The sequence below is a fragment of the Zea mays genome, chromosome 5 (genome assembly GCF_902167145.1).
Source record: "Zea mays cultivar B73 chromosome 5, Zm-B73-REFERENCE-NAM-5.0, whole genome shotgun sequence".
Lineage (NCBI taxonomy): Eukaryota > Viridiplantae > Streptophyta > Magnoliopsida > Poales > Poaceae > Zea > Zea mays.
In genome coordinates this window covers 199,093,434-199,103,621 of record NC_050100.1, presented here as the reverse complement: position 1 = coordinate 199,103,621, position 10,188 = coordinate 199,093,434, and the positions used below count along the sequence as shown (strand labels likewise).

The 10,188-nt window shown below is 47.2% G+C and overlaps 1 protein-coding gene across 1 annotated transcript; it reads right to left on the bottom strand.

Moving 5' to 3' along the window:
- Window positions 1-298: 298 nt before the first annotated feature.
- Window positions 299-9,922, bottom strand: LOC100282213 (ORM1-like protein 2). Its single transcript, NM_001155125.2, has 3 exons — window positions 9,448-9,922; window positions 8,411-8,559; window positions 299-721 (listed from the first exon to the last, which is right to left on the bottom strand). The coding sequence occupies exons 1-3, from the start codon at window positions 9,631-9,633 to the stop codon at window positions 583-585; spliced, it is 474 nt and encodes a 157-aa protein (NP_001148597.1). The 5' UTR covers window positions 9,634-9,922; the 3' UTR covers window positions 299-582.
- Window positions 9,923-10,188: the final 266 nt, after the last annotated feature.

Genomic DNA, 10,188 nt, shown 5'->3' with positions numbered 1-10,188 from the left:
ACAATGCCACAATTGACAGACTAGCCCCAAGGAATTGTAGTGTCACAAACAATTCCGAGTAGATCCTCGTGACACACGATTACGAACCTAGCTCATTTTCAGACGATCGGTTGTCAATGTGAGGAAAGCAAACAGTTTTCCCACCAAGAAACCAACGTATACCTGACGGCCAGTGCAGAAACTGTTTGTAATAATTTTGCCCCTCAATCCATCACCACCTGCCCCTGCCATACGCGCAGCCAGTACTGTGGAGCTATTTTGGTACTAGTATTATGGTAGCTGAGGAAACATTGCTCTGCAAGAATGATACTATACATACATATATAGCAACTGACAGATGCTCGCAACAAACCATATAGCAACATTAAGGGTGTACAGAATCTGTGCACATCAGATGTACAGCAGCGACATGTCCAGTCCAGCCTCTGAGCATCTCTCTATACAACGACCAAGGCCCATCTGCTAACAACTTTTAAACTATGGTACTCTGATGAATGAGCCCAACTAAAGCACTAGAAGGGGAACATACAGACCGTTCTGAAAAAGCATATAGGTAAAATGTCTGGTGAAGGATGACGCTGTTTAGCTCTCAGCATTTATTCCAAAAATCCTGACCTTGTGCATATTCGGTAGTTTGGCGACCACAAGCACGCTGACGGCAAGGGTATTGAGGAAGAGCATAGGTTGTTGGTAGTCTGTGGTGTGCAAAGCTATCAGATACCTGGTAAGGAAATATGGGGGGAATGCAAGCTACAGTTAGTAACAAAAACACTAGATAAAAAAAAAAAGAAACACATGGCTGATAGTATCTTTCTGCGAATAATGGATAAAAATAGTGTGATTCTGCGTTACATTACTCATTGCATTAGCATATAATAGTAGTAACGAATCAAGCATGAAGAGTAGTTAACTTTTTGTTAGGATTAGCTATAGTCTATCATGCATGTTCACTATATATCATGTGAACCTGATGGAGTGCTTGAAAAGATTAGCGACAGGAGAATGCACAAGTCACATGAAAGATCAGTCTATATTAATGGCACCACAGCTCTACAACTATAACAGAATCAGCATAATGAACAGTCAGCAACGTGTACAAGCTGACAAATATCTGTCAAAACTACAGCAGCATTGAACTATTGTGAACACCATTATGCTATGCAAATGCAGGTAAAGCATTCAATTGTACACATTATACCCTAGACAAACTCCAATGTCCGTTGCTACACAACTAGAAAAGGTGCTCTACCACCTACATGGCAACATTCAAGATTTATCCCACATTCCCACTAAAAATGTCTTTTATAATAACGCTTATTCTAAGACAGCTAAGGCTGTCTCCAGCAGCTATCGTATCCCATCCCCTATTTCAAACTTCACTCTGCAAACAGTGTAATTTACAGTGCAAATCCTCTATTTTACACGATCTGCAGCAAACAGCCTAAGCTAACTATAGCTTATTGTTAATGCTACACATGAAGTGTTTTTTCTCAGTTCATCTTGTTGTTTTCTTGACAGTGAAAGAAAGAAAGGTCGGATGTGTTCATCCTTGTAACAGATCCAGTGAGTGGTCCCAGAATACTAACAGGTCCTAGAATGACATAAACAACTTACATAGCCTACTATAGAGACATGAGACATTACAAGAAGCAAAAAAGCAAGTTTCCACAAATTGAACATTACTCAGAAGAGAGACAGCAAATTTCTCCAGTGAACTATGGCCAGGAACAACACAGTGAACTGTGGCTATGGACAACCAAATTCAGAGCAGAGTAAACAACATGAAATTGGACACTAGGCCTTCAACATTCAACAAGCGTGGCTGCTACACAAAGAGAAGTAGTAAACATTTGATTGCTTACACTATCATATACTCCCTCCGTCCAAAAAGTCCTGATCGTCCAAGCAATATAAAATCTTCGAGGAATCCACATCGTTTAAGCTAGGGACCACAGTTTGCACCTCATCCCAGACGTTCACGGCTCCTCGTTTGCTTTGCTTCATTTGATGCGTCTTCATTGTCCAGTTGCTTCAAATACGTCTCCGTTCCCTGCCGTAAACTCCATCCGAAGCATGCATGTCCGTGGCGCGCCCAGATTTTCAGTTTCGCGGGTGATGAATGGCAGTTTAACGGAAGGTTTTCGCGACGTTACATATGCGTATATTGAAAATACAAAACAGCGCCAGATAATTAACTTCACAGTGGCGGCCATGCGGACGGAGGGGCGTCCTTGGTCTTGGTGCGGGACACTTAAACGATGATGACTTTTGGACGGAGGGAGTACCATTTAATGATAACTTCCTAACTAATTAAAAAGGCTCTTTTCATCTTAGCAGCAAGCAGGGTCAATATTCCTGAAATCTAAGTGCATGGTGCCATCAAATGGCATGATAATGTCTTCAAGGATCAAAAGACAATGCTATTCCAGCTTTCCATAAGGTATTCATATTGAACTACTGAAGCCATTAAAAAGTCAGACTGCACCATAAGTCTTTCGTGATGACCGATTAATGTTGTAACAGAATCAACAAGATCGCAGCTACCAAGCACAAAAGAAAGGCAAGCTCATATTTGCACAGGACACTGCCCTGAATATCTGCACGAAAGCTATACTAAGAGTATTTAGTTTCCAAAGGTAAAATTTGTATTTGTTTTTCTGACATGCTTTGATTTCATTCCTTGAGAACCACGATAAAAAATCATATGCATGGTCGGTACCTTGGAACTAGGGTACCCACTACTGTTGGGTCCAGACGAGGACCTGTGTGGCGATCTGTAGCCACGTGGGAAGGAGCTAAGTAACCCGACTCAGAGCATGGGCCCGACCAACAGGGCTACCGGCTGTCAGGCCTATTACCAAGTCTCCGCCTTGCTGGACTGGCGCAGTGACATCGTGTATCCAAGATCCAAAGTTGTCCGACAACTTCAGCCATAGGTCCGAGCCCCCGCAGGAGGCTCCCGGGCCCCACGTAAGCCCTCCAGATCCCCGGCGAGGGGAGGTCCGGAGGCACCACGAGTCCCCATAAATGAAGCACTTTGCAGGTTACAGTTGGGGGCCGGGCCCAAATGGGGTCGCGGTCCTGGACCCCTGTGTGCCATCGAGACCCCGATCAAGGGCAATCCGATGCTGCCACGTATCCAAGCTATTGCGAATAAGGCACGGATCCCCACGAGTGATTTCTGAATCCTCGAGTCGGGGCGGTCCGGGGTTGCCATGTGTCCAGTAGCTACTAGCCCTTGCTCCCCGCTCAGGCGGAGTCCCAATGTCGCCACGTGGCCTATGGCTCGTTACGTAAGCCAACAGGCGGACCTTGACACAAGACTCTGGCATGAGGCGTCCCTGTATTAAATACGGATAAGACGTGCACCTGTCCACTCCGGTGGCAGGCGGCGCGCCCAGTATGCAACGCGCGGGTTACACTGTTATCCACGTGTTACCGAGGCAAGGCCATTGACTCGATATGCCGCATGGGTGCCTGTCATTATGACTCCTATTGTTCCCCGCGTGTTACCGAGGCGAGGTGGAACAAGTGGAGGGGACAGGATGGCACCCTCCATACACCCCTACACACGACAACGTATCAGGCTACGCCAAAGCCTATGCCCGTGCTCCGACTAGATGGGGTAAGAGCGTATCAAGCCAGGAGATCCGCACGAAGACCAAGAGAAGACATCTGACCGCAGAGGAGATCTTGGTATGCTAGGAATCATCACTCTGTATTCTATGTATTTAGTATTAGATTATCGGGCCCACTTGTCGGGGCTCGATCACTATGTACGTACCTCCCTTGGGCTATAAAAGGAAGGACACATGCGATGGAAAGGGACAAGTCCTCTCGAACTCAGACTCAAGTAGTACAACTCACAATGGATGTAGGGTATTACGCTCTGACAGCCCGAACCACTCTAAATCCTTGTGCGTTCTTGTGTTCATCCTTCTCTACAGGCTAACCTCAAGCCCCCTCCTCATCTTAGGATTAGGGTGTGTGCTATCCGCCACCCAGCTGGAGTTTACCTCCGACATGCATAAAAAGGTAATACCTTACATTCCAATTTTCTCGACGATTTGTTTATATGGTAATGTTTTTAAACAAGCCAAGTAGGCTACCTAATAAATAAAAGGTTTCCTAGTTCCCATATAACCAAACAAGCCAAGTAGGCTACCTAAATGAACAGAAGGTTTCCTATTCCCTTATAACTAGCCAAGTCACTACTATGGAGTGTCTGACAACCCATCTTTTGTGTTAGACCGTGTTGTGTATATGGGCCTAGAGCCCAGCCCATGTGTAGCATAAATAATGTATTCTCTAATCCAACTATCCTCTTCTAGTATGGTATCAGATAACCACCAACCCTAACATCGCCTTCCCCTGGTCCCCGTCCCCTCCTTGCCACTATCGCCGCCAGCCCTTCCTAGCCACCACCTCCTGCCCTCCCATGGCATACACACACCCCTATCACCTCCTCACCTCCTTCCCCTAGTCGTCAGCCTCTTGATTGTTGTCGCCGCCGGTCCTCCCTCGTTCCCCTGGTCGTTGGCTCCTCCCTGTCCATCGCCACCGACAACCTTCGCTCCCTAGTCGGCTCGACCGTCGCCTACCCTAAGGAGACCTCCCCCATCATCTTCTCTCTTCTTGGCCACTCCCTAACCCCTATCGCCTGTCCTCCCTCCCATGGCCGATGCGGCCGTCTCCTCCCCTGGGAGACCTTTTCCCCTTGCATCTCCTCTCCCTGGCTGTTTGTGGGCTTCCAACGTCAGCGTCGTCCATGTGTTCGTCAATGTCGCGGATCCGCCAAAGCCTGATTCCACGCAGCAGCAACAGCCTGGTGTCATCGTCCCACCGCCCAGTGGGGCGAGCGCCTAGTCACGGGCCTCCCCTCTAGCTTTGGCACTGCAGGCTCCCCTCCTCCACATGAGGTCTCCACACTCCCACAGCCCTTGCAACTGCTTAGCCTGCAATCTCTGCTGCCAGAGAGCGCGAACAGACAACTGCTCTCGTCTGGGAGCAAGAGCACACCACCGTCAACGCACTCACTCGCCAACTTGCGGAGGTTGAGTGCCACCTCGAGGGACCTACCACCATAGGCCCTCCATAGGGCACCAGGAGGTTGAGACCCCATCGGTGTACGAGGTTGTTGTTATCGCCAACCTCCACGCTCATGGGACTCGTGTTTAGAACATCCTGTCTCTGGTCCCCATCCTCCTAGACCCAGACTCCTTCGCATAAGTCCGTTAGCGCGACCTCGTCTTTCTCACCCTGCAATGCTACGTTCTCGACGACCACGTCCTCACTACGACTGTGTGCCCCACTATACCATCCTAGTGTCGAATGGACAATGTGGACATGTGGTCCTCTCTTGGTACTCGACACAGTCATCGTCGAGCTCCAGAATGTCGTCCACGAGCGTGGTGGCTATTGAGTAGTTCCTTGGCAACTATGAGGCTCGTGCGGTCCTGCCCTCTACCTTGACGTTGCCTTCGGACCTTCATCTACGGTGACCTCTCCATCACTAAGTATTGTCCGCCAAATGAAGGGCATGGAAGATTCTCTTTGTGATCTCAACAAGCTCGTTTCCGATCGCATGCTTGTCCACAACCTTCTATGAGGCCTCAACAAGCGCAACAATCACTTGCGGACCTAAAATATGTGATCCATTACATTATATGTCCTCGAGGAGATCACCAAGGGGGCTTAGGTCCGCTCCAACACCGCCAAGGCCCTCTACAACTCCAGCTCTAGGGGCACCTATGCACACAACTATTTCCAATCCAGCTTCAGGATTTCATCCTCACGCTCGCCTACTCCATTGGTATCAGAAGCGGTGTGCCCTCCTACCGGCTCTAGTTCCAAAAGCATTGGTGACAGTCGTCGGTAGAGGGGCAGCCAGGGTGGTGGTGACGGGAAGGATGACACTCTCTGGCTGTCACTCTACAATCCGTGGACGGACCACATCTCCATGTGGCCCGCCCCAACCACATGATGTCCATCGCCGCACCCGCCAAAACGGGCTCTCTTAGTGATGCCGACCTTTAGTAGCTCTGGGTGTCCCCTTGGACCACCCCACACGGCACCTTTAACACCACACTAGTCGCCGCTTCTACCTCTACCCCCCACCTGGTTCAGTTGTGGACCCCATGGACCGAGGGCTAGAACCAACAGTTACTTGCTAACTCGTCTAGCAGGATTACTCTAACTCTGCCTGCCATCACTGACTAGGTGGCCAACTCCGGTACCTCCTACCACACCACTCTAGATGTTGGTATACTCTTCTCATCCCATCCTCTCACCCATCACATCCTTCCTCTATCATTGTTGGCAAAAGGAACATTCTCCTGGTCACCTCAGGAGATGATTTTGTTCTTTATGGTTCTTTCCGCCTCTGAAACTTTCTTGTCGCCCCAACATTATTCAAAATCTTTTATCTGTTCGTCAATTTGCTACTGATGATCCTTGTTCTATGGACTTTTACCCTTTTGACTTGCACATGAAGGATCTTGCCACCCAGAGCCTCCTTGCCCGTTGTGATAGCTCTAGGCCATGTACACTCTGCGGCTTCAAACTTTCACTGATTTTGCTACTCGACCCACTGCTTCCGCTACTTCAGCATCTTTGTCTTAGACGCATACATTGACTACTACAGCTCCTTCCAACACTTGGCATCGTCAACTTGGTCAACCTAATACGGACGTGTTGTCCAAGTTGTCTAGTAGTTCGACCATTTCTTGTGCTAGGGCCACTCATGGGCGTCTGCGCCACGCCTGCCAGCTAGGTTGTCATGTTAGAATTTCCTTCCCTAGCTCCTACTCTCAAGTTGTGCATCTTTTTTATCTCATTTACTGTGATTTGTGGATCTCACCTATTAACAATGTTTTGGGCTACAAGTATTACTTGGTGGTTCTTGATTATTGCTCTCATTACTCGTGGACTTTAAACTTGCGCTTGGAGTCTAATGCTTTTTATCCTCTCACTTCTTCGCTTAAGTTTTCACTCAGTTTGATCGCACCATTAAGGTAGTCTAGTGTGACAACAGGCAAGAGTTCGATATCTATTCATCTGATTTCTTCGTCCTTTGACCTTTTCGGTATCACTCCCTCCTTCGCATATTCATTGTGCTACCCCATAAGCTTGTGCCTCGCTCTTCCTGTTGTGTTTTCCTTGGGCACTCCCCTAATTAGGATACCGATGTCTTGATCTTACCACTCATCACCGCTTGATCTCACAACACGTCATCTTCGACATGTCGAACTTCCCCATTTCCACCCCTCCCTATGGCTCTATCACAAAGTTGTATTTCCTGCTTGAGACTAACATGTAGCGTCTCTCGGACAAACGCCCCTTCTTTTTCCTCATGTAGTTTAACCCCATTGTTGTCGCATGCGGCCCTGGTGCCACTAACGACGCCACACGCGGCCCGACATCAATAGTTGTGCCACGCCCGGTCACGCTTCCCCGGCCATGCCCTCGACCGCTCCACACGTATGCCAGCCAACCCCGGTTGAGCCACGTGTGCCCTCTCATACCTTGACTCGCTTCGTCGACCTTGTGCATGTCTTAGTAGCAGATTTCATTTAATAAAGAGATAAGGATATGCAAATAAGAAACTAATGTGTACAGAGAAATTGCACACGAAAGGAGTCAAAGATTACACACAAAAGTTTTTTATTTTCTACAAAGAAAGGATAGGGGTTATGGTCCATATGTCTAACCTCAAAAAACATAGTTGATGAGGATAAATAGTGAGATCTCACAAGATAGTGGATTCATTTTCGTTTACAGATTCTGGTTTCAGTTATAGTAATGGTCATTGACCAAACAGGGTGGTAAACAGTGAGATTTTCCCACGATGGTGGGTCTAAAATGAACTGAAACATAAGAATCATTAATAAGCCTGGGTTCATACAGGTTACGGTTTCCATGAAAAATACGAGCAATTGAATTATTCTGAATGGATTGAAAAATAGCATATAGCTACAGCAACTGCAGAATCCTTTTTTAGGAAAAAAGGACATGTAGTGGATTAATATACAGATCAAGAAGCTTTGGAGAATTATGGAAATACTCCTATTAAGTCAACCATCACAAAAATAAACAATTACAACAGGGATGTGTACAAACAATTTAATAGTTGAGAAAAAGAAAAATGAACCCAGATTATGCTGTGAAAAAGAGAATACATATATGCAGGATCTAATACAATTCAAAGAAATTATACCAGTCATTCAATATTAACGGAACTTAACCATATCCTGTAAAAATAAACGTTTAGCAATTTCAAATATCTCTCATGATATTGTGTTGTGGGTCAACCAAACATTTTGAGTGCTTCTATCATATAATATTTTTCCTAAACATAGCCATAGAGAATTAAAATGAAATTGGACGGAGAAATATAACGGCCAGCACTTACAGGACAACAGGAACAACAATGAGGAACTTCCTATTACGAGTAAGCTGTTTGCCATTGTCCATTTGTTCCCACCAAGTCAATGTGTTGTACATTCCCTGGTCATCAGCAAAAGGTGTTCCTTTCTTCCAATGGAAAAAGTGGTATGTGATCTGAAAAATAGGATTCACATTCCAGATCGCAAGTGTTATTTGGACAATGTTCCATAGACAAATGTTTAACAGATAGCACAGGACCTAATCATGTACAAACAGTACCTAATATGTTCCCTTTGCTTTAACCTGAATGAGGATAGGAACATTTAAAACACCTATAGGCTAAGAAAGTGACAGTCACAATGAGATTAATTTGCAATGTTATTATTCATATTATAATGTGGAATTCATCATCTAAGACAAAAAAAATACTAAAAGTGATATTCCAGAGTACCATTTGTACATATTTGGAAGTTCCTAAACAAGGCAGACTATTAGGCAAGCTGACAAAATATGTAGCAACATCATCAATGCTGATATTTGTGTTATTTGGCGTCCAGACATTACGAATTTACCAACTTTGCTTGCAAACGATATGCTTCGACCAACTTTGATCATGTACACATGAAGAGCATTTTTACTCAACTGATGTACACAAAAACATTTGGTTCTGTTCTTAACTACGTGGTCACACTCTGAACGGAACTAACTAAACTCAAATACTGAAGTACCTGACATTCACATAAGCTACCTGCCAATGTTCATCTTTACGCACACAATTTGGTGATGCAATTCTGCCAGGTGGACGCACCTAAACTAACTCCTATATTTTGACTGTCCTGTTAGTCCGATTGAGTGAGCACGAAGCAAGCTTCATACGCAGATAGCATCGCCACTTCATAGGCAGATAGCACCGCCGCATTAACGCTTGTGCAGCCTCTCCAGGAGTTCAGATCCATGAAATCACTCCGGGTCAAAATTTCAACAGCAAATGGGAACCCCGCACGAATTTACGAGGCCGGAGGGGAGGCTTGGGACTTGAGAGAAATCGAAAGAGGCAGTTACCGCGAAGTGGAAGAGGTTGACGACGGTCCACGCGGTGCCAGGGGTGCAGCCAAAGACGGAGAGGACGAGGAGCCAGGAGAAGAAGACGATGATGATGTAGGTCGTCCAGACGCCCGGGTACATAAACCACTCGGTGTTCTTGTTCAGATCCGCGGGCGGGAACGCTTGCACGTACAGCTTCGCCATCACGGGGCTCCCGAGCAATCCCCAACCGCCCGCCGAACTCTTCCGCCCCCGGCGACGGGAGAACGACAGGACACGGGGAGACGGCAGCAGCAGCGAGCTGTGTGATTGCGTGCTTGCGGTCCGCTGTGGCGGCGGGGGCGCAATTTATAGGGACGGGATCGGGGGGAGGAGGAGGGAGAGAACGATGGAGGTTGAGCCGCTGCGTTCAAAGATGGGGGCGAAAAATTAACGAGGCTGAGGGACGGGTGAGATGGAGGAAGAGGACGGCGACGAGGAGCGGGCGCGTGGGATGCGACTGGGGAAGGAAGAAAACACGACGTCGTCACGGAGGACTGGGTCAAAGATGGAGGGAGGCGAGTGATTATGGGCTTCAGTGGGCCGGGCTCGGTTTCGGCCTGTTTGATTGGTGCCGAGGCGGGCATGTGCGGGCTCAGGAGCAAGACGAGCCCGGAGGAGACGGTCGGACAATTCACGGATACAGGCTATGATTGTTGACCTAAATAAAACTCAACCTAAAGACAAAAAATCTGCCTGAAAAAATCTGACCCAACAACG

What these genes read in the sequence shown, in the direction of transcription:
- LOC100282213 (NM_001155125.2), bottom strand. Translation starts at nt 9,633, where the DNA reads ATGGCGAAGCTGTACGTGCAAGCGTTCCCGCCCGCGGATCTGAACAAG. An exon ending in TCAACCTCTTCCACTTCGCG is followed by an intron (nt 8,560 to 9,447) that starts GTAACTGCCTCT and finishes CCTATTTTTCAG; the next exon opens with ATCACATACCACTTTTTCCA. An exon ending in ATTGTTGTTCCTGTTGTCCT is followed by an intron (nt 722 to 8,410) that starts GTAAGTGCTGGC and finishes TTTCCTTACCAG; the next exon opens with GTATCTGATAGCTTTGCACA.